Source organism: Littorina saxatilis, linkage group LG9 (genome assembly GCF_037325665.1).
Source record: "Littorina saxatilis isolate snail1 linkage group LG9, US_GU_Lsax_2.0, whole genome shotgun sequence".
Lineage (NCBI taxonomy): Eukaryota > Metazoa > Mollusca > Gastropoda > Littorinimorpha > Littorinidae > Littorina > Littorina saxatilis.
The window spans coordinates 64,585,274-64,610,622 of NC_090253.1; the positions used below are offsets into that span (position 1 = coordinate 64,585,274).

The window sequence follows — 25,349 nt, forward strand, 5'->3', positions numbered from 1 at the left end:
ATGATGAAAAATAAATTTCCGAAATCGATTATAAAACACTTTCATCTTATTCCTTGTCGGTTCATGACTCCAAAAACATATAGGTATGATATGTTTGGATTAAAAACAAGCTATTTTGGCTTGTCAATGTCACTGCCATTGCCACGAGCGGTGAACTGACGATGCTACGAGTATACGGTCTTGCTGAAAAAATGCAGTGCGCTCAGTTTTATTCTGTAAGTTCGACAGCTTGACTAAATGTCTCTCTTTCTTTCTCTCTTTCTCACACACACACACACACACACACACACACACACACACACACACACACACACACACACACTGAAAGAAGCGTAGCAAGGCACTGGTCGTGAAGACATTTTTTCAGGTGTTTTTAACCACTTCAAATACAAATATTACACTACGTGGCCGGTTGTATTCAGTTCACACACACACACACACACACACACACACACACACACACACACACACACACACACACACACATAAACACACTGACACGCGCACAAACACACCCACATACGCACAAGCACTGACGCGCGCGGCACGCACGTCACCACTGACGCACACAAACGTAGACCCCCACAACGACTTCATCCCACACCCACAACAACCGAAGACACAGATACACACATTCTCTAGATGATAAATGTTTGTTGACACCCTCACTGAGAAACCATCAGGGGCACCATCAGGGGCACCATCAGGGGCACCGTTTTCCTTTCTTAGTCTCTCGCCTCCACTTTGACACAGAAAGGTTTAGGCCGTAAGAGGTGATCCAAGGCGCCCTCTAGCGTCATGTTGGGGTGTGCGGTCAGGGCCCGTAACTGGTGCATGATGGCGGTGAAGAAGAGGAAGAGTTGCACGTCAGCTAGGCTCTCCCCCGGACACTGCCTGGTCCCCGCTCCGTACGGCATGAAGTGGTCTGGGATCTCCAGGACTTATGTCTTCGTCAGTTCAGAAACCTGTGGAACAATATGGCAACATATGGCATGACATGGCACACTACTGATTTCATGAGGTGGTCTGGGGTATCCAGGACTTTGTCTTCGTTCAGAACCTGTGGAACAACTTGATATGGCAACATATGGCATGACATGGCACACTACTGATTACATGAAGTGGTCTGGGATCTCCAGGACTTTGTCTTCCTTCAGAAACCTGTGGCACAAGTTTACACACACACACACGCACACACACACACTCACACACACACACACACACACACACCGACACACACACTGTGACACGCTTGCACGCGAACACACACACACACACACAAACACACACAAAAACACACACACAAACACACACACACACACACACACACACACACACACAAAAACACACACACACACACACACACACACACGTGACCTGTAGGGGTTGAAGCGAGACGGGTGAGGCCAGTAGCGGGCGTCATGGTGCAGACCCCACACGTTGAACAGCACCAGCGTGTCACGGGGGATCTCGTAGCCTGGAAAGAGCACACAACTTTCAACACCATCACCACGACTTTTTGGTGTACAAAACTGACAGGTGCTCGGACACACGCACACACATACGATCCCGACCCACCCCTGTCACTTGCTAACTTTCTTAAGGACTCAATTAATCAGAAGCTAAATACCACTGGTTCATAGTTCAGGAATGCAAGTTTTCTCTACCACACACCACTGAAGGTCTCTGAATTAATACCTGCAAGAAGGGTATATACAGATGTGGGTGAACCGAGTTTTCAATTTTAGCATATAAACACTTCATGTCCCTAATAGGCTCTTGTGCCTGTGAGGACGTAAAACTTAAGTAACCAACCGAGTTTTCAAATTGATAGCAACTAAGATGCCACATTCCCCAAAATGACATGATACTGCTGCCCTCTACATGTCACTAAAACCTTATTGAGATCGGACTGGGACATGGTGAAAGGTGGCTGACCTGGCACAACCACATGGGTCACACAAACCCAGTGTAAACAAGAAATTCCTCCGAGGTAGGAAAAACACCCCCGTCAAAGGGAAATAACCTTCTCAGTTGGTGGCAGTGACTGAGTGAGAATGGTTATTTCCCTTTGACCATTAAGATGTCCCTCTATAAGTCCTTGTATAATTTTAATCCACCAATAACTCCCTAACCGTGTGTTTGACTGGTCCCAATTTTTGTAAGGACCGTCTCAGGAATGTATAGAACCTGTTCACCAAGTTTGGTGACGATCGGTCCGTTCATTCTTGAGATCTATATGCGAACACAAACAAACAAACACATGGACCGAATCCTATACACACCCCTATACCGGGGGTGTAACAACCGCAGCAAGGGATTAACAAAAAAAGGTATAAAAAAAATGTAATTTAAAAAAAAGGAAAAAAAAAACCATTAAAAAGTTGCCAAATTCTTTCTGGGACGGAAATCCGTCTAGGACGGAAGAAATCCCACCCCTGCTGATATTGTGACGGCACAAACTCACTACCGACGCCGACCCACCACTGCTGCTTTATCACTTTACTATTCCTAAACGTTTTTTATGATTTTATCATGAATTAATTTATTTTGTTTGTTTGTTTGTTTATTTGTTGCTTAACGTCCAGCCGACTACGCAGAGCCACATCAGGACGAGGAAGGGGGGGATGAAGGGGGCCACTTGTCAAGCGATTCCTGTTTACAAATGCACTAACCCATTACTTGTGTCCCAGCAGGCTTTAGTAAAACTAAATTAATACCTACTGGAAGATTACCAGTTTCCAGTATGTTAAAATAGGCTTAACCTATCTACTGCTGGACTTACATCAGAACACTAACAGATTAAACTATACATGAATCGCGAGACAAGCGGCAAGAGAAGAGATTTTTGGAAAAAATACAGGTGAATGAGCAAGAAGGCAGAAAAAAGAAAAGAATTCATGAAGAGAAAGAGAGCATGACAGGAAAGAGGAACCAAAAATCTACCTAACAGCAAACTAGAAAGCTCCTGCGGTTCCAAAAACAGGAGGGGCTTTTAATTTCATAACCGCAGTGCCCCACTGCGGGAGAATTAATTGATGTTCTAAATATTTTTTAGAGAAAGACCAGAGCACAGCTAATTAAAACAACCACTCGCATTAACACAAATCATATGCACAACTTACACGCATCATGCACACACCTTGTTCTCATCACCTGTTCAATACGCATTCATAACACTTCAACATTGATGTTTCTGTCGCTGAAGTTATATTTGTTTTCTTTTTTGTCCCCAAAGGGCAACACACACACAGTGACACTGACACTAGCACACACACAAACAAATCATGACATTACAACAAGAAAGCAAACTAAACTGAGATAGTGTAGCATGTTCGAACGAAAGGATGGACAGATCATCTGATGATGACAGACGAGATGTGTTTGGGACTCGGTCACAGGACTATCACTGTGGACTCATACGAGCATTTCTCTCCTTCCCGTCAACAAATATTGCACGACACCGACTGGTATAGCGATTTTTATTCCTGCACGCTTATACTGCTGACAGTTCACCTTGTCACACATGCATACATCGTCTCTTCTGTATGTGTCAACATGTGTTGCTTCAAAGTACTGGACAGTGCGAATCGAAATTAGCATCACACAATGTGTATGCATGTTTTTTTTAATCTCCTGGATGTTTAACCTTCATCGTGCTTCTCAGTTGGGTCGTGGACGAAGTTTTTGATTGAGACTTCATGTAATCTCCAAGCACCCCAATGCCCAACGAAAACAAGATTATCTTTGTAAACAAACACATAAACGAGGACGACCATACCATTGCCCAGCTTTTACAAGATTATCTTTGTAAACAAACACATAACGATGACGTAATGTGAACTACACAGCCCAGGTGATGTGGGTCGTGGACCACCCATATGGAATTACGTGAGGAATTGTACGTCGTTTGTCCTTATTTGGATGGCGTGGGTCGTGTATGACCCATACTCTGCAAAGAGGCGGCAAATCGTTTATGCCCGTTCGGACGGCGTGGGTCATACACAACCCATATTTTTTGCGATGAATACTTCTTTGGAAAGTATGGGTCGAACATGACCCACGTCATCCGTACTGTGTAGTCAAAGGCAAAGCGTGATCCGGTGAAGGTTAATGTGAAACTAGCAGTCTCTTTACTCCTGTATGTGGCCAGCAAATGTTGCTTCAAATAAACTATATGTATGTATGGGGCGATTTATATAGCGCTTGACGTTCTCCAAGCGCTTTACAATTACATATTAATTTCTGCCGTGCGAGATGGAATTTTTTACTCAATATATCACGCATTCACATCGGCCAGTAAATCTCAAGCCAATTAAGGCGAATATTTACTTTTCACGGCCTATTATTCCAAGTCACACGGGTATTTGGTGGACATTTGTATCTATGCCTATACAATTTTGCCAGGAAAGACCCTTTTGTCAATCGTGGGATCTTTAACGTGCACACCCCAATGTAGTGTACACGAATATGTGAACTTAAAATCACACGCTGCACATGCAAACTAGTTTTTCATGTATGTGTCCACATATGTTGCCTCAAATGACCATACTGTGTGAACCTAGCATCACAATTTGTACATGCATACTTTTTCTCTCCTGTATGTCTCACCATATGTTGCCTCAAATGACCATACTGTGTGAACCTAGCATCACAATTTGTACATGCATATGTGGAGGGATTCAATCAACATCAAAACAGAGTCTCTTCTCATGTTGATCTCTTGTTTATTCGTTCTACCTCGGACCAACCTGTAAAGATTATAATAGGATAATAAGTACTACGAACTACAATGATATATTTGAGCATGCAAAGTATTACAAAAATTACCAAAAGCAGTTTCAAGTTTTCTCCCTAAAAAGAGAATACAATCAACCAAAAAAGTACAATAGATCAAGGAATCATGGTAAATCAACAAATAAACCTTGACTACGTGAAAAATAGGTAACCGCATGGATTACACACACACAATGTCAAACATAGAAAACAGACACAATATTGTAAATGTGAGAGTAATTAAAAGGAGAAAACATAACTAAGTATGACGTACAAATAGCATTACTGCAAACATGTCAACAAACACCAAGAAAACAACCTAGTTTGCAGTTATCTTCTTGAAATCAAAAGCAAGACTATCCCACACACCTCAGGACAATTTCCTCTCGGTCACGGTCGACATCTCCTGTGTGAACAGCTCGCTCTCAGGCTACCCCATGATCTGACTGTAAACAAATACCTTGTCTACTCAGTGAACTCATTCCACAAACACAAGTTTCACCGACAAGGTATACAAGCACATTTGTCTAATCAGAGGGAAAAAGGGTATTTATTATCATCATCGCCTGTGTGTATACCTAAACATTCTAATCGGTTCCGCCTCCTAATTGAGCGTGATAAGGAGAAGGGGGAAGGAACGAAGGACAAGGGAAGAGGAAGGAAGGGAAGGAGGGATACTCTTGAACAATTAATCAACTACTGAGCGGTACATTCCGAGATACCTGTCAAGACTCTGGCGCAGCGCGGCGGGCGCGCTGTGCGTTTACTGCCAGATAGACCCTAGCAGACACAAGGGAAGAGAAAGGGGGGGGACAGGAAAATAGGGCCACGCCGTGGGCGCTGTTCTCACTTATTCATTAAAAACAGAATTTTATTCGTAATAGGGAAAACTCATCTTATGCCGTTTGGACCTTAGTGTAACTTCCATACAATTCATACAGCTCGCTATCATATAATTCGACACACGTTTTTATCTAACAATCACAAACAATAAAATAGCTATCCGTAACCTATCAGACCACTTTTTATATTGTGACAGGGTGACCAGTCACTAATTATAGAGTTAAGCTGATGTCATTGTCCAGTTTAGTCTTTGTTGCCGATCATTTTGTGTTAGGTGTCTATTCATTGTTAACAAAAAGTACTGGTGTGCACCAGCCGTGCTCAAACATAGTTTGTTTACATCTGAGCGGCGGCCATGTTTGATTCTGTCTAAAAATAGATTGAGTGCATGTGCTATTTTATGCAATCTAAGGATAAATATTACTTTTAGATGTTAATAATGAATGGATATAGATACTATGTTGCTGTATGTTCGGGCTTAAATACCATTTAAGGCCCTGTTGGTCCTTAAATTGTTTCAATGTATGTAAAGTTCAGGAGTTCATTTTGTAATGGAGTGAATTGTATTTGGTGCAGGAAGTGATAGAGTTTAGCAATCTTTATTTTGCTGGGTTTTGATCGTTAATCGGTCATGTGTTCTGGCTAATTAATCATAATTATTTTTTGGTCTGGACTTCTGAAGTTATATCTTGTAACATGATTTAAAAGTATTTTTTCACACTGGTTCTGTATAGCAACAAACCGATTTCTAATGTGTGCGTTCTTTGTAAAGTTATCAGCTGTCAAAGTTTCTAAACAAACACAGATTTGGCTATCAGGCAGTGCCAGACTGCCCTTTTGGAAATTGCTGAGAGCCGCTTGCAGTGCAGTCCGCGCGGACAGTATAAATAGCATCCCGGTACCAGCATAAGGGGTCAGTCAGTCAGTCAGTCAGTCATGCCCAGTCAGTCATTCGTTCAGTCCGTGTCTCGGCTGACTGAGGAGATGTAGTCAACTTTGTATTGTATGTTGTGGCTTGTGGCCACCGGCTTCGGTCGGGTTGGCGAGAGGAGAGAAGAAGATGTTGAAACACCGAAATAAAGGGTGCCATACCAGTAGTACTGCTGTTGTCACAATGTCATCTGTTGTGGATGAAATGGAGAGAAAGACGTGTATGTCTTTGTACGTGTGTGTCCACGTGAGTGAAAGTCCAGTGAGTCCGTGACACATCATGAAGAGAACAAAAGAACATTCTTTTCCGAACCTCTACAATATTAAAACAATTCTAAACAATATCTTTACACAATCAAACTAGAAAAATGCAAAATATCCGTGAACAACTATCAAACATACATTTGTTAAATCCTGATTACGTTTAATAAAGAGAATCAATAATTCTTTCAACACAAAATTCAATATTTCGCAATTATAAAAGTAAGAATGCATACAAAATAGATATTTATAAACTAACAACAAAAGATCTATAAAATCACAAATAAAATGTAAACGTACCTTCTTGTGCAGAACACAAGTTAAAAAACCACCAATCTCTGGGAGCAAAATTAGCAACGTCTTTACGGTTTCAGAGTCAGGAAAACAAAGAAAGATATTCGCGCCACAAACGAGGATATCAGGAACAAATTACTTATCAAGTTAATACGCCTAAAACATAGTCCCATCATTCCAAAGAAAATTCCCAATTTCTCTTCAAAAACAAACTATAAAAATATATGTATCAAAACGTTACATAACTTATGCAGCCTATTATTCTCTTCAACCCTTATGAACAATGTTTCTTTCTTTATTTGGTGTTTAACGTCGTTTTCAACCATTCAAGGTTATATCGCGACGGGGAAAGGGGGAGACGGGATAGGGGAAGGGGGGAGATGGGAGAGAGCCACTTGTCAATTGTTTCTTGTTCACAAAAGCACTAATCAAAAAATTGCTCCAGGGGCTTGCAACGTAGTACAATATATGACCTTACTGGGAGAATGTTTGTTTGTTTGTTTGTTTATTTGTTGCTTAACGTCCAGCCGACTACGCAGAGCCATATCAGGACGAGGAAGGGGGGGATGAAGGGGGCCACTTGTCAAGCGATTCCTGTTTACAAATGCACTAACCCATTACTTGTGTCCCAGCAGGCTTTAGTAAAACTAAATTAATACCTACTGGAAGATTACCAGTTTCCAGTATGTTAAAATAGGCTTAACCTATCTACTGCTGGACTTACATCAGAACACTAACAGATTAAACTATACATGAATCGCGAGACAAGCGGCAAGAGAAGAGATTTTTGGAAAAAATACAGGTGAATGAGCAAGAAGGCAGAAAAAAGAAAAGAATTCATGAAGAAAAAGAGAGCATGACAGGAAAGAGGAACCAAAAATCTACCTAACAGCAAACTAGAAAGCTCCTGCGGTTCCAAAAACAGGAGGGGCCTTTAATTTCATAACCGCAGTGCCCCACTGCGGGAACTGGGAGAATGCAAGTTTCCAGTACAAAGGACTTAACATTTCTTACATACTGCTTGACTAAAATCTTTACAAACATTGACTATATTCTATACAAGAAACACTTAACAAGGGTAAAAGGAGAAACAGAACCGTTAGTCGCCTCTTACGACATGCTGTGTAGCATCGGGTAAATTCTTTCTCGTCCCAACCAATATGGGACTCCCCCTAACCCGCGGGGGGTATGAACAGTGTGAATTTAAATACAATAATCATTATCAATACGCCTTGCATATTCATGAGCATTAGTCCTTTTTGCTGATCCTACAAGTCTCTTAAATAATGATGCCAGAGAAAGCACAAGGCAACCAACGACCTCTGCCACGGAACCGCCAAGGCACCTGTGATATCTCACGTGCAAGAAACATAACTAGCGTTGGCAGCGATAAGGACCGTATGTGAGAACAAGTCGCGTGACAGTGCCGCCTCAACTTTCACGAAAAGCCGGATATGACGTCATCAAAGACATTTATCAAAAAAATGAAAAAAACATTCGGTGATATCATACCCAGGAACTCTCATGTCAAATTTCATAAAGATCGGTCCAGTAGTTTGGTCTGAATCGCTCTACACGCACGCACACACACACACCACGACCCTCCTCGATTCCTCCCTCTATGTAACTAGTCGCGTAAGGCGAAAATACAACATTTAGTCAAGTAGCTGTCGAACTCACAGAATGAAACTGAACGCAATGCAACGCAGCAAGACCGTATACTCGTAGCATCGTCAGTCCACCGCTCATGGCAAAGGCAGTGAAATTGACAAGAAGAGCGGGGTAGTAATTGCGCTGAGAAGGATAGCACGCTTTTCTGTACCTAGACTCTTCGTTTTAACTTTCTGAGCGTGTTTTTAATCCAAACATATCATATCTATATGTTTTTGGAATCAGGAACCGACAAGGAATAAGATGAAAGTTTTTTAAATTGATTTCAAAAATTTAATTTTGATAATAATTTTTATATATTTAATTTTCAGAGCTTGTTTTTAATCCAAATATAACATATTTATATGTTTTTCCAATCAGCAAATAATGGAGAATAAGATGAACGTAAATTTGGATCGTTTTTTAAAAAAATCTTTTTTTTTTTAAATTTTCAGATTTTTAATGACCAAAGTCATTTATTAATTTTTAAGCCACCAAGGGCGTGACAGTGCCGCCTCAACTTTCACGAAAAGCCGGATATGACGTCATCAAAGACATTTATCAAAAAAATGAAAAAAACGTTCGGGGATATCATACCCAGGAACTCTCATGTCAAATTTCATAAAGATCGGTCCAGTAGTTTGGTCTGAATCGCTCTACACGCACGCACACACACACACCACGACCCTCCTCGATTCCCCCCTCTGTGTTAAAACATTTAGTCATAACTTGACTAAATGTAACAAGTCGCGTAAGGCGAAAATACAACATTTAGTCAAGTAGCTGTCGAACTCACAGAATGAAACTGAACGCAATGCAACGCAGCAAGACCGTATACTCGTAGCATCGTCAGTCCACCGCGCACGGCAAAGGCAGTGAAATTGACAAGAAGAGCGGGGTAGTACTTGCGCTGAGAAGGATAGCACGCTTTTCTGTACCTCTCTTCGTTTTAACTTTCTGAGCGTGTTTTTAATCCAAACATATCATATCTATATGTTTTTGGAATCAGGAACCGACAAGGAATAAGATGAAGGTGTTTTTAAATTAATTTGGACAATTTAATTTTGATAATAATTTTAAAATTTTTAATTTTCAGAGCTTGTTTTTAATCCAAATATAACATATTTATATATTTTTGGAATCAGAAAATGATAAAGAATAAGATGTATGTAAATTCAAATCGTTTTATAAAAAAAATATTTTTTTTACAATTTTCAGATTTTTAACGACCAAACTCATTCATTAGTTTTTAAGCCACCAAGCTGAAATGCAATACCAAACCCCGGCCTTCGTCGAAGATTACTTGACCAAAATTTCAACCAATTTGGTTGAAAAATGAGAGCGTGACAGTGCCGCCTCAACTTTCACGAAAAGCCGGATATGACGTCATCAAAGACATGTATTGAAAAAATGAAAAAACGTATGGGGATTTCATACCCAGGAACTCTCATGTCAATTTTCATACAGATCGGTCCAGTAGTTTAGTCTGAATCGCTCTACACACACACACACAGACAGACAGACAGACAGACAGACAGACAGACAGACAGACACACACACATGTATACACCACGACCCTCGTCTTGATTCCCCCCTCTACGTTAAAATATTTAGTCAAAACTTGACTAAATATAAAAAGGGTGCGAAACCATGAAAGTCTCTTGCAAGGAATAGCACTACGCTTAGACCGGCCATAAAAAAGTGTCCAGTCCAAGAATTAGAGACAAAGAAATGGAGAGAGAGAGAGAGAGAGAGAGAGAGAGAGAGAGAGAGAGAGAGAGAATCTCATCCCGTTACACATACTTTTTCTCTCCTGTATGTCTCACCATATGTTGCTTCAAATTACCAGACTGTGTGAACCTAGCATCACACTCTGTACAAGAATACTTTTTTTCTCCTGTATGTGTCAACATGTGTCGCTTCAAAGCACGAGGCAGTACATGTACTCTGTACATGTACCGGTATGTTTTTTCTCTCCTGTGTGTTTGTTTGTTTGTTTGCTTAACGCCCAGCTGACCACGAAGGGCCATATCAGGGCGGTCTCCTGTGTGTGTAAGCATGTGTTGCTTCAAAGTACCCGACAGTGTGAACTTGGATTCACACTTTGTACATGCATGTTTTTTTTCTCCTGTGTGTGTTAACATGTGTCGTTTCAAAGTACGAGGCTGTGCAAACCAAGCATCACACTCTGTACATGTATGTTTTTTCTCTCCTGTGTGTGTAAGCATGTGTTGCTTCAAAGTACAAGGCCGTGCAAACCTAGCATCACACTCTGTACATGTATGTTTTTTCTCTGCTGTGTGTGTAAGCATGTGTTGCTTCAAAGTACCCGACAGTGTGAACTTGGATTCACACTTTGTACATGCATGTTTTTTCTCTCCTGTGTGTGTCAACATATGTTGCTTCAAAGTACGAGGCCGTGTGAACTTCGCATCACACTCTGTACATGCATGCTTTTTATCTCCTGTGTGTATTACCATGTGTTGCTTCAAATGACATGACTGTCTGAACTTGGATTCACACTTTGTACATGCATGTTTTTTTTCTCCTGTGTGTGTCAACATGTGTTGCTTCAAATTACCAGACATTGTGAACTTCGCATCACACTCTGTACATGCATGCTTTTTATCTCCTGTGTGTATTAACATGTGTTGCTTCAAATGACCTGACTGTGAGAAAGTAGCATCACAGTGTGTACATGCATGCCTTTTCTCGCCTGTGTGTGTCAACATGTGTCGCCTCAAATCACTTGAGTGTGTGAACCTACCATTACACTCTGTACATACATGTTTTTTCTCACCTGTATGTGTCAACATGTGTCTCTTTAAAGTATCAGACCGTGCGAACTTAACATCACACTCTGAGCATGCATGATATTTTTCTCCAGTATGTTTCAACATGTGGTACTTTAAATAACCAGACCGTGCAAACCTAGTATCACACTCTCTACATGCATACTTTTTTTCTCCTGTATGTGTCAACTTGTGGTCCTTTAAATGACCAGAGTATTTGAACCTAGCACCACACTCCACACATGCGTGTTTTCTCCCTCCTGTATGTGTTAACATGTGCTGTTTTAAATCACTAGAACATGTGAATCTGGCATGACATTCTGTACATGCTTGTGGTTTTTCTCCACTCTGATTCTCCTTTGCTCTAGGAGAGAAAGAAGAGACAGAAAAGCCTGGTGCACTGTTTTTATCAGTGTTGACTGCAATATCTGTTTCTGGTGTCTGTTTCTCATGTTTCAGCCAGGTATCATTGTGGGTGATGACTGCAGTCTGTGTTTCTGGTGTCTGCATCTCTTGTTTTAGCCAGATGTGACTGTGAGTGCTGACTGCAGTCTGTGTTTCTGGTGCCTGTTTCTCATGTTTCAGCCAGGTATCATTGTGAGTGATGACTGCAGTCTGTGTTTCTGGTGCCTGTATCTCTCGTTTTAGCCAGATGTGACTGTGAGTGCTGACTGCAGTCTGTGTTTCTGGTGTCTGCATCTCTTGTTTCAGCCAGGTATCACTGTGAGTGCTGACTGCAGTCTGTGTTTCTGGTGTCTGCATCTCTTGTTTCAACCAGGTATCACTGTGAGTGCTGACTGCAGTCTGTGTTTTTGGTGTCTGTATCTCTTGCTTCAGCCAGGTATCACTGTGAGTGCTGACTGCAGTCTGTGTTTTTGGTGTCTGCATCTCTTGTTTCAGCCAGGTATCACTGTGAGTGCTGACTGCAGTCTGTGTTTCTGGTGTCTGCATCTCTTGTTTCAGCCAGGTATCACTGTGAGTGCTGACTGCAGTCTGTGTTTCTGGTGTCTGTATCTCTTGTTTCAGCCAGGTATCACTGTGAGTGCTGACTGCAGCTTGTCCTTCCGTTGTCTGCACTGTAGGCATGGTCGCTGTGTTCTCTGTGGCATCCCTGATCGGAACTGAAAAAAACATGATCCCTCTATAAAGGTTATGCTGATAACAAACCATTCTTAACCCTTACATTGGTGCAATTCTGTAACACATGTTACATAGCCACTGGTGAATTAACAGAGAGAAAAATAACAAAAAAACGGTCATATAGGTTTTCGCATCCGACCAAACAGACTGAGCCAGTAGCGCGACATATGTCGTGACAACCAGGTGACAGTATACGTAAAGTAGCACGACATATGTCACGACAACCAGCCTAAGGGTTAATATCAAATTATCAACTTTGTCTTGTAGACTTTTTCTTTGCTTTTGGATAATGACTTTCTTTCTTTCTTTGTGTTTCAACCACGAAGGTTATATTGCGACAGGGAAAGGGGGAAGATGGGATAGAGCCACTTGTCAATTGTTTCTTGTTCACAAAAGCACTAATCAAAAATTTGCTCCAGGGGGTTGCAACGTAGTACAATATATAACCTTACTGGGAGAATGCAAGTTTCCAGTACAAAGGACTTAACATTTCTTACATACTGCTTGACTAAAATCTGTACAAAAATTGACTACAGTAGAACTCCCCCTTAGCGACGCCCCTGTTTACGACCACCCCCTTTTTACGACCGATTTTGCTACCACGGATGCATTCTACTATATAATGAACCCCCAGTGAACGACTCACCCCAAAACGCGACTTACGACCAAGCTTTTGGGGGTGAATTACGACTTTCGCGCATTTGTAGTCGAGCAGACGAAAACAATACATGGCGGCTCTTGCTCCTCGAACTATCGCGAGACGAAAAAAGAACTGTATCTCGCGGACGACAGAATCCGCGGTGACTTCCTTAGGAGTCGGGAAGACGCAAATCCTGTGTATCGTCAAGGATAATGACCCAAAACGCAACTTACGACCGAGCTTTTTGGGATGATTTACGACTTTTGCGCATATTTCGAGCAGACGAAAACACAACATGGCGGCTCTCGCTCCTCCAACTATCGCAAAAAGAAATAAAAACGAAATTTTGCGCGCGCGAGATCCTGATACATCCGGGTTTTTTCTGCACGCTATCTTGTCACGACGACTGTCTTGTTGACAAACGAAGATTCGCGAAAGAAAAAGAAAAGCGCCGACTCTTGAGTAGAGAGCTAATAAAGTAATCGCTAATCGAGCGAAGTGGCAATCCGCGGCGACTTCCTTGGGAGTCGGGAATACGAAAATCCTGTGTGTCGTCAAGGATAATGACGCTGTGTTATCTAGATGGTGAGAAGGATAGCGAAGCGAAAGTACGCAAAGAGAGGAGCCTGTATGAAGACCTCAACGATCGTGGTCAAGTTTAGCGATGCAAGGCGACGAATCATTCATATGAGCGGAAAGATGATTCGGGAGAAAAGTAGTTATGCTTTCTATCGAGTTAGGACATTCGGATTTTACTGGTTGCGCCAGAATGTCAAATAAAAAATTTCTGATTAAATTTTCATTTAATTAAGGCCAAAAAAAAAAAATGCTTTGGTTACGGTTTCATGGCCAAAAAAAATAGGGTAGGTAGGTCGATTAAATTTTTTTTTTTTTTTTTTTTTTTTTTTGTTTGGTTGGTCCCTCTTGAAATGATAAAAATATTTGTGTATGCAGGATATTCGAGGTATTTTCATATTGGTGTATTTGGAACCACAGATATTAATTACTTTTTCATGTTAAGAAAAGAAAACTGGACATACCCTTTAAACTGTATAGTGCCACTAGTGAACACAGTTTTCGAGAGTCATGCCAAAGTCCAGTTCGAAAGAGTCTTCGGGCTCGGCACTTATTTTCGTCGACCCAACACATTTTATCCCGAACAGTTTGCCGTCCAAAGTTGGATGAAAATCATGAAAAATGTCCACCAAGGTTGCACTCTTCGAGTACCGACTTATCAGTCGTGTTTGTTCGATATGAACGCACTTTCCGAATACGATTGCAAAAACGTTCGCGCAACGAACGAACGCACGAGACTGACTTCCCTTGGATATGGGAGTTGTAAAAAGCGGAGTGGTGTCCCTTGTCGGGCTTGTTGTTGTCTGCTCGCCGGCGATCGATGTTTTCTCTGTGCCGTGGTGTTGTCGTTTTCGGTGGGTTTTTGTGTGTGTGTGTGTTTTTTTTGTGTGTGTATGTATGTGTTTGGTTCATTTTATTTTTAGCTTTAGGACCAAAAAAAAAGTTTAGGGTCGGCCCAAAAAGTTAGGGTCGGTCGGGAAACCGTAACCAAAGCATTTTTTTTTTTGGCCTAATATACTTACCCAACTCACATGTATATAGCATTAACTTCAGTTTGATGCTCTAGACATTGAAGCACTGACCCTGGTAACAGGGGGAGGTAACTCCCAGAACAAAACAAAACCTTGACAACAAGGTCCGGGAGTTACCCTCCCCTTACCAGCGGCCCGCTCATGCGTGGGGCATACTGGCGGTTATAGTCATTCCCAATGAAACACCACCTTTAAACAAAAGTTTGCGGGGTAGGTAGGGAGGGCATTTACTATGTGAGTTGGGTAATTAAGTATATTAATTAAATGAAAATTTAATCAGAAATTTTTGATTAAATCACATATTCTTGCTCCAACTCACATATATAGCAGATTGCTACACAAGGTGGCGGGAAACTCACTTAATCCTTGCACAGAACCTGACCAGCTGCCACCCTGGCTGGTAAACAGCTCGTACCATCTTGCCGAATACTGGTAATGTCTCGTTGATAATAGTTAATAAAGACGTCCTCTGACGTCCAGTACGCTGCTTTGAGCACATCAGCAATCCTGCCTGAGTGCAAAACAGCTAGCGAAGTTGCCCAGGCTCTTGTCTCATGAGTTCGAGGCGAACGTAATGGGAAGGCAGAAGCCCCCCCCCCCCCCCCCATGTGTCTGCCACCACTTATAGGCCTCCCTAATAAGGGCAGAAGACCACTTTGCCAATGTTGTCTTAATGATATCCTTTTCTCTCGCTGTGTTTACCGAAATAAAAAGCAATTTCTGGGTGGCAGCTCTTAATGGAGCCGTGCGAGATAGGTAAACCAGAAGACTTCGGACCGGGCAGTTAATAAGGTCAGGGTCGCCTAGAGGCAGAATCCAGGTTAGAGACTGAATAACAACAACAGGAGACGGCTGATTTGGTTTCTGATTTTTAGCCAGAAACGAAGGGCAAAAACGTAAGGTTACGGAACCGTCTCTTTCACATGTAATGTCTTGCTTAAGACCGGAAAGGGCGTGAACTTCACTGCCCCGACGCCCCGATGCTAGCAAAATAAGCATAAGCATTTTCTTGGTTAAGTTTGCGAGGCTCGCATCTTGTAAAGGCTCGAAACATGACGAACGTAGAAACTCGAGCACGAGTAACAAGTCCCAAGCTGGAACCGATGTTCTTACCAAAGCAGAACTGAGAGCGGCGCCTTTAATCACGCTAGCGATAACGCCTTCTAAGGATATGGAGCGTCCGAGTTGCTTGAGTGTGGTCGAAATTGCTGAGCATCGTACTCGGAGAGTAGACGCCGTGCGACCCTGAGATAAAAGCCACGCTAAGTGGTTTGCGACCTCCATAGAGCGCGGCGAAAGGGGATTAACCCCATTAAGCCGACACCATTGAGTCCACGAAGTCCAGTGTGAGGAATACACAGATGATGTAGACTTTCTATGTGACTTCTGAACTAAACTCAGCGTGAGGTCTGACGCCCCTGCGCGCTTCAAAGCTCTCCTGACAGCACCCAGGCGTGAAGAGCCAGAAGATGAGGATCCTTGTGAGGGATCCCCGATCTTGGCTGCAGAAGCTCTCCTTCCCGAAGGTTGAGAGGAATGGGATGATCGTCGGCTAGACGCAGGAGGTCCGGAAACCAAGCCTGGCTCGGCCAAAACGGTGGTACTAGAACAAGGCAGGGCCTCTCGAGGTCTGCTTTCCTTAGCACCCTGCCCAGCAGCGGGATGGGGGGAAAAGCGTACGCTCTTAACCCTGTCCAGCTGATTTCCAAGGCGTTGACCTCCCAGGCCTCCGGGTCTGGAACCGAAGACACGAAGATTGGGAGACGCCGAGAGAAGCGAGTGGCAAACAGGTCTATGAGCAGTTTGTCCACCTGTGCCCAGAGACGCATCAGAGCCTGGTGTGTGATGGTCCATTCTGAATGTAGGATCTGCGACGAGCGACTGAGTGCGTCCGCAAGGACATTCAGGCAACCTGGAAGGTATTTCGCTGAGATCACAATCCTCTGATGGAACGCCCAAGTGATGATCTCGCACACCCTGTTGGACAGGGTAAGAGATCGCGTGCCTCCCTGTTTGTTGAGATAGGCAGCCATGGTAGTGTTGTCCGTGTGCACCAACACTTGTTTGCCCTGAAGGGAGGAGACGAATTCCAGAAGGCCCAGGCGCACTGCTTCTAATTCCAGAAGGTTGATGTGCAACAACCTTTGGGTTTGGTCCCAAAGACCCGAAGCTGTGTTTCCCTCCAGATGAGCTCCCCACCCCTGAAGAGAAGCATCGGTAAACAGATGCATCTCTGGAGGAGGCAGAGAGATCGGGACTCCCTGAGTCAACCAAGAAGTGACTCCAACCACTGTCTTGTTGACTCCTGAAACCAGTCCTGCAGGGGAAGAGACAAGTCCCAACCCTGAGAGGCTGGGTCCCAGGCAGAGTTCAGAAACGCCTGAAACGGGCGTTTGTGGACTCTGCCCAAAGGGATTAGGGTAGACATTGATTCCATCTGGGCGTGGAGCGACGCCAAACCCTGACTGGCGCGTGGCGGAGGTTTGACAAAGATCTGACCAGATCTTGTAGCTTGTGTATCCTCTGCTGAGCGGGACACACAGTCCAACCTCGGGTGTTGAACACCATGCCCAGATACGTGAACTGTTGGGAAGAGATCAGGTCGAACTTCCCTTGGTTCACGGAGAAACCTAAGTCCCTCGCTGTCTGAAGGACTATCTGGGTGTGCTGACTGCACAGGGATTCGAGTTGATTCAGGATCAACCAATCGTCGAGATATACTCTGAGACGAATCCCTTGCTGACGCACCAACGCACACAACTGGCGACTACTACCATGGTGAAAATCCAAGGCGCTAGAGAGAGCCCGAACGGCAGCGCCTTGAATTGAAACACCCTGTCGCCCCACAGGAACCGCAACCATCCGATCTGACCTGTGCATCAGAATGTGAAAGTAGGCATCTGTCAGATCGATGGAGGTGACCCAGTCCGAAGGACGAAGAGCCTCTCTGATAGATGCCGGAGTCTCCATTTAGAACGGAACTTTCCGAAGAAAACCGTTCAAAGGAGACAGATCCAACACCGGTCGCCAACCCCCTGACGCTTTTGGGACAACAAAAAGTCTTCCGTAAAACCCCGGGGATTGACGACCGATGACCTCTGCTACAGCTTGCTTCTGTGGAAGCAGCAGCACCTCCGCCTGAATGACAGAACATGCTTCCTGATCGGCGGGGTACCTGAATGACAGAACATGCTTCCTGATCGGCGGGGTACCTGAATGACAGAACATGCTTCCTGATCGGCGGGGTACCTGAAGCTGGGTGTTGTTCTGGTAAGAGGAGCCTTGGTTCCCAACCAGAGCAACCGGAACCCTGATCGAACCACTCCCGTTATCCAGTGATTGCTCGTGAGAGACAACCAAGCTGAAGAGGCCCTGGAGAGGCCGCCTACTACCAAAGGGGTAGGGGAAAAAGGAGTGGCTGGATCGGGGAGGCTTCATTGGGGGTTAGGCTTGCCACCTGACCCCCTTTTCCCAAAAGTAGGCTTCTTCGGATAGGGGCGTGAACGGTTGCCACCCCTATTCGACTGCGCCTTCTGTCCCGAAACACGGTAAGATGAAGGCGGTGCTGGCCCGCTCTTCTTCTGACCTAGTTTCAGGGCTAGCTCCGAGAGCTTGACGAAATGTAAGTCCTTGGCTTCTTGAGACTCTGAGGGCCCAGCAAAGTCTGATCAACAAAAGGAGAGACTTTCAAGGACTCGACAGTTGTTCTATCCGTGAGTCTTGAATCCTTTAACAGAGCCTCACGACGCCACAACACAGCCTGCGTATACAACAGAGCCTCACGACGCCACAACACAGCCTGCGTATACAACAGAGCCCCACGACGCCACAACACAGCCTGCGTATACAACAGAGCCTCTCGACGCCACAACACAGCCTGCGTATACAACAGAGCCTCTCGACGCCACAACACAGCCTGCGTATACAACAGAGCCTCTCGACGCCACAACACAGCCTGCGTATACAACAGAGCCTCTCGACGCCACAACACAGCCTGCGTATACAACAGAGCCTCACGACGCCACAACACAGCCTGCGTATACAACAGAGCCTCTCGACGCCACACCACAGCCTGCGTATACAACAGAGCCTCACGACGCCACAACACAGCCTGCGTATACAACAGAGCCTCACGACGCCACAACACAGCCTGCGTATACAACAGAGCCTCTCGACGCCACATCACAGCCTGCGTATACAACAGAGCCTCTCGACGCCACAACACAGCCTGCGTATACAACAGAGCCTCTCGACGCCACATCACAGCCTGTGTATACAACTTGGCTGACAACGCCGTCTGTTCTGCTGTGACTTTTGCGAGTGCAGCAAACAAAGTCACAACATCCTCCTCAACCGCGTCATCGTGGAACTTAAAAGGTTCCAGCGAGACGGAAATGGATCGAGAAAGCGCTCTAATAAGAGTGTCAGAAACTGAAGCAAGTTCGAGAGAGAACCTACTGGCTTCCTCGACACCCATCATGCCGGCCTCTGTGCAGACCGAAAGTCTGTCTTTCTTGTATCCGTCTTTCCGCAAATTCTCCAATTCCGGGGTGACCGGAAGAAGAGAACTTGGGAGCGAAAAAGAAGAAATAATGTTTCTAGATTTTCCGAACAACTTTGGCTTACGAGCCAAGTTAGCCGGTATCCGAGTGCATTGTTGTGGTGAAGCCAGCCACGACTGCACAGATGCTGGAGCGTCCCCATGCGCCGTTAACAGTGGAACAAAGTTATCTGCGCCGGAACTCGACACCTTAGCCATCTCATAGGCTACAGAAGGAGACTCCCGAAAACGGAAACGAAGGTCAGTCTCCCTGTCTCCCTGGAAATCTCCAAATGCGGAAGGTGGTGGAGCTAAACGAGATGAAGTAGCTGTCACCCCTTCCGCAAAGTATTTAGAGATAACTTCAGCGGCAGCGCTCAAAGCTCGCAAGACATTCCTCTCAACTCGAAAGTTGTGGTCAAGCTCAGAAGAGTCGTCACGCTCTTCGTCAAGGTACACATCGTCAACAACAAAGTTGTCTGCTTGATGACCATGACCGGAACCATCATTGCTCCGAACCGGAAATGATGAACCCGCCAAACCGGAACCCTGTGCAGCCGCACTACGGGGAATCGGCAGAGCTGGGTTGCTACCATACCCCGGAATCAGCGAACCGGAACCGGAGGTAGCTGGCAATCCGGACGTGAAAGCAACCGGAAACACAGCAGTGTTCTGCCCGGAAGCTGACGCATTCAGCCCCCACCATCCGCAACCGCCTGGGCGGAAGCATAGGCAAGAGACGGATTGCCGTTGCCACCAACAACCGAAAACCCTGTAGGGTAGGAGCCGGAAGTCGATGGCAACGAACTGAAAGTGCCACGATCACCCGAAGGCAATATTGTGGCCGGAAACCCCTTTGCCGAAGCAGTAGAACCCATGCACGAGGAGCCGGTGGTGCCGGCCCTAAAGAGACAGGTAGGGTTTCCGTCGCGACGAACTACACTTGTAGGTGCGGAACGCCCCGAACTCTCAAACACACGTTCCTGGTCGGCCGAAACCGACAGTTGAGGCCAAGCGCCCTCAGCCGAAGTCACCGTAGCTGAAGGACGGATCCTCGACAAAGAGGAGGAGTCACCAACCCCAGGAGGAAACGCCGGAACGGAAAAGCAAATTAAGTCACGCCTCTACCTGCCGACAACATCTCCCTCATCTGATCCTTGAATGAGGAGAAAAGAGAAAAAAGCTCATCGCGAGAGACCGCCTGGCTCTCCTCAGCCTTAGGCGACAAAGTAGGCATAGCAGCAGGAGGGTCAATCACGACCAGAATCGATTCTTTACTAACAGGATCAAAAACATTGACGCAAGGTCGTTCAGCAGGAGAATCTTTATCTTTGGAGCGAACCTTCTTAGCTTTGCCCTTTGAGGCAGAAGAAGAACTGCCCGGCGGTGAACAAACTGGCACCTGCCTGGCACCAACAGGTCAATGGCCTTCTGAACAAAAGGCCAACGGCTGGAGAAAACTCAGCCGAGAGTGCAACAACACGTCCTTACACCAGCGTGTTGAAGAAGGGAAATGACTATAACCGGCAATATGCCCCGCGCATGAGCGGGCCGCCGATAAGGGTAGGGTAACACCCGGACCTTGTTGTCAAGGTTTTGTTTTGGGAGTTACCTCCCCCTGTTACCAGGGTCAGTGCTTCAATGTCTAGAGCATCAAACTGAAGTTAATGCTATATATGTGAGTTGGAGTAAGAATATGTGATTTAATGTGCTTCACTCAGCGGGGATTGAGCATTACGCCATGAGTAAATTTTCTTTGAAATTTGAGTTCAAGTTGTTCTGCTGTAATGTGTTTGGGTGTGTGTGTGTGTGTGTGTGTGTGTGTGTGTGTGTGTGTGTGTGTGTGTGTGTGTGTGTGTGTGTGTGTGTGTGTGTGTGTGTGTGTTTTGATATGACAGTAAACTGCAACTGTGTGTTTGTGTGTAAACATGACAGTACATACACTGCAACCAAATTCATGACCGACCGGCCAAAAACTCAAACCCCCCTTTTAAGACCTCCCCCTTTTTACGACCTAATTTTGAAGGTTTTTCCAAAGTCGTAAACAGGGGGTTCTACTGTATTTTCTATACAAGAAACACTTAACAAGGGTAAAAGGAGAAACAGAATCCGTTGGTCGCCTCTTACGACATGCTGGGGAACATCGGGTAAATTCTTTCTCGTCCCAACCAATATGGGACTCCCCCTAACCCGCGGGGGGTTGGATAATGACAATCGCCATTCCATGCAAATTTCTACACTTAAAACAAACTCACAACCACATCAACTAAAAACACATATAACATCAGAAAAAGTCACAGGCAAATTCTGTCTGTCAAATAATAGGAACATGGTTAGGTGGCTCAGAGAAATGTCAACCGACAAACAGCACCCTAACCTGATCCAAACCACTGGTACATTTTATCTTTGAAAGTAATAACAATTGGGGCAGCAATCCAAAAAAAGTGTACATTATGGTAGTTACCAAAAGTTTGATCATTCGTTTGCAAGAAAAGTAAAAAATATTTCAGTCAGGATCTTTTTTTAATTTTTTTGCTTTATTTTTTTTTTGGCTGGATGTTCCCACACATTTCCACACTAATCTCAAATTTTCTGTTTTTTGCTTCTGGTTCTTTTTTTACATTTAGTCAAGTTTTGACTAAATGTTTTAACATAGAGGGGGGAATCGAGACGAGGGTCATGGTGTATGTGTGTGTGTGTGTGTGTGTGTAGAGCGATTCAGAGAAAACTACTGGACCGATCTTCATGAAACTTGACATGAGAGATCCTGAGTATGGTATCTCCAGACGTTTTTTCCCCATTTTTTTGATAAATGTCTTTGATGAAGTCATATCCGGCTTTTCGTGAAAGTTGAAGCGGCACTGTCACGCTCTCATTTTTCAACCAAATTGGTTGAAATTTTGTTCAAGTAATCTTCGACGAAGCCCGGAGTTTGGTATTGCATTTCAGCTTGGAGGCTTAAAAATTAATTAATGAGTTTGCTCATTAAAGTTGTCATTAAAATCGATTTTTTTGCAAACAGATTTAAAATTGATTGCATCGTATTCTTTATCACATTCTGAATCTAAAAATATATACATATTATATATGTTAAGTTTACTCTTAAAATGTGATCACAATTAACGAAAATAGATTAATTAGTCTTACGATTAAAATCTAAGAAATCGATCCAAAAATGATTTCATCTTATTCTTTTTCATTTCCTGATTCCAAAACATATAGATATGATAGGTTGTATTCAAAACAAGCTTTACTTTCTTTACTTTATTTGGTGTTTAACGTTGTTTTCAACCATTCAAGGTTATATCACGACGGGGAAAGGGGGGAGATGGGATAGGAGAAAGGGGGGAAATGGGATAGAGCCACTTGTTAATTGTTTCTTGTTCACAAAAGCACTAATCAAAATATTGCTCCAGGGGCTTGCATTTGCAACATAGTACAATATATGACCTTACTGGGAGAATGCAAGTTTCCAGTACAAAGGACTTAACATTTCTTACATACTGCTTGACTAAAATCCCTACTAACATTGACTATATTCTATACAAGAAACACTTAACAAGGGTAAAAGGAGAAACAGAATCCGTTAGTCGCCTCTTACGACATGCGGGGGCAGAGAAATAAGGATGTGGAAAAGAAGACTTTTGGTAAGTGAAATAAAGGTGATGGATCCAGTCAGGTAAAAATAAGACAACAAGAAAGGAATCGGAAAACTGCAGGGAATAGTAGGGAGAGTTTTCTTGGAAGGAAATATAGGTGAAAGGGCTGGTAAGGCAGAAATAAGACCAAAGAAGAGAAGTAATAACGGGTGGGGTAGCTTAGTGGAAACACTCCCGCCGCGTGAAGGCGACCCCATGGGAGCTCAAAACAAGCTCAGAAAGTTAACAAGAACACAGAAAAGCGCGCTTTCCTACTTAGCACAATACGCTACCGCGCTAATCTGGCGTGTCAATATCACTACCAGACCTGTTTACCCTAAACCCGAGGCAAGAGTACTTTCCCAAAAAGTTGAGTGTATTTTTCAAAAAGTTGGTGTACTTTACAAGCAAAGCCATGTGGGCTAGGGAAAATGTACGCATGGGTGCAAACGTGTTTGTGTAAGAATAGCATGTCTTATGAACACCTTCAGAATTTAACTCCTTCCAATACAACAGGGATAAAACAATTTTATTTACCTGTCAGTTTCAGGGGCGGATCAGTTGCTTTGTAAGGGGGGGTGCACTTTGAATCGAAAGAGAATGTGATGGGCGCTTCGCGCCCGAATTTGCTAGGGGGGTCCGGGGGCATGCCCCCCCCCAAAAAAAAACGTTTGGCCCAAAGAAGCAAAATGGTGCCATCTGGTGCCATTTCAACTTAGAAATGGTCATAGAATCAGCTTTCCCCAATTTTTTTATTTTTTTTTATTTTTGCTGGAGGGGGGGTGCACCTGCACCCTGTGCACCCCCCCCCCCCCCTCGTCCGCCCCTGAGTTTATAGCATTATAACCAGTGTCTTCCAAACAGATTGATAATGAAAAGATGAAGTTCGTGAAATAACATCTGCGGTTGACAGTGGCAAGTTCATTTTTACAATCATCCCAGAAAACATTGCTTCAGCACGGACTACAGCCTTTTCTTCTGGCAGGATTTGCTTTGCGGGAATGAACTTCATAATTCCTTGGCAGCTTTCAGCGGATTTCTTTGCAGCAACCTTGTCCGGGTGAGTTTTGGACCTGCAGTGTCGTTCGATGTCATATTTCCCAGCATGGGCAACGGAGAAATCTGATTTACAATACTTGCAGTGTGCATGACTTTTTCCCATAGTAGACTCCACAATTCCTGGCTCTTTCTTATATTTCTCCAAGAAAATCTGCTGCTTCTGCTGTTTAGATTTGGTACAGTCATCCGAAACTGGCACATTTTTCCGCTTCATTTTGCCACGAACAAGGTTTCCACAGCTGAAGACTCGCTGTCATGGTTATCTCCCTTCGACCGAAACCGGTATCAGTTGTACCATGCCGTAATCAGCACACCAACACCGGAAAACGTATTCTAGACTTTTTCTTAGGCGTATTTTGTGCGTGTGTCGCGTATTTGCGTACCGATAATAATTTGGCGTACAAAATACGCCCAAATCGTACTGGTAAACAGGTCTGCACTACGTTTTGCACGTGGGAGGTGAGCGATTTCCTTCACGCGGGGATTGACGAAGCTGTACTGTCTTGGTGAAAAAATACAGTGCGTTCAGTTTCATCCCATGAGTTCGACAGCTTGACTTAATGTAGTAATTTCGCCTTACGCGACTTGTTTTTTACTCACATCTCATTATTATATTGGCCTTACCGTATTGAAGTGGTTCAGTCCTGTAACAACAATGCAGCGTGTCTTCAGCCACATCAATCTCTATCTTGACGTCTGACACAACGCCTGTGTCTCCTTCCTCCATACTGTAGTGAGAAGCCATGGTCCCTGGCTGTTCACTGTTCAAGGTGTTGATGATCCCTGACTCAGTGGATGTTCAAGGTGTTGATGCTCCCTGACTGTTCACTGTTCAAGTTGTTGATGATCCCTGACTCAGTGGATGTTCTAGGTGTTGATGCTCCCTGACTGTTCACTGTTCAAGTTGTTGATACTCCCTGACTGTTCACTGTTCAAGTTGTTGATGATCCCTGCCAGGTCACCGTTCAAGGTAATGCTGTGAGAAAACAAAACAAAACTGTCAGATTCAACATAAATTTACAGAAAAACAGATGTTGGGGTTTATAGTAGTTATTTTGAATGCATCTTTTCATAAAAAGGCCTGGCGTCTATCGTGCAGCAACTTCTTTTGACCGGTAATTTTTCCAATTAAAATGAGAAAATACCGGAACAATATTGGCTGACGGTATGACCTACCGG

The 25,349-nt window shown here is 44.1% G+C and overlaps 1 protein-coding gene across 4 annotated transcripts in view; it reads right to left on the reverse strand.

Annotated features, from left to right (window-relative positions):
• Nucleotides 1-350: 350 nt before the first annotated feature.
• LOC138976803 (methyl farnesoate epoxidase-like) overlaps nucleotides 351-25,349 on the reverse strand; it is a 31,080-nt gene continuing 6,081 nt past the window's right edge. Inside the window, exons 2-6 of one of the 4 annotated variants that reach the window (XM_070349693.1) lie at nucleotides 24,795-25,146; nucleotides 11,336-12,667; nucleotides 1,378-1,477; nucleotides 1,116-1,161; nucleotides 351-914 (exon numbers count right to left, since the gene is read on the reverse strand). In XM_070349693.1, coding sequence (XP_070205794.1) covers nucleotides 726-914; nucleotides 1,116-1,161; nucleotides 1,378-1,477; nucleotides 11,336-12,667; nucleotides 24,795-24,915 — 1,788 coding nt within the window. In that variant the 5' untranslated portion in view covers nucleotides 24,916-25,146 and the 3' untranslated portion in view covers nucleotides 351-725. Of the gene's footprint in view, nucleotides 966-1,115; nucleotides 1,162-1,377; nucleotides 1,478-11,335; nucleotides 12,668-24,794; nucleotides 25,147-25,349 lie in introns of all 4 variants that reach the window. The other 3 variants (XM_070349695.1, XM_070349694.1, XM_070349697.1) reach the window with 3 other exon arrangements.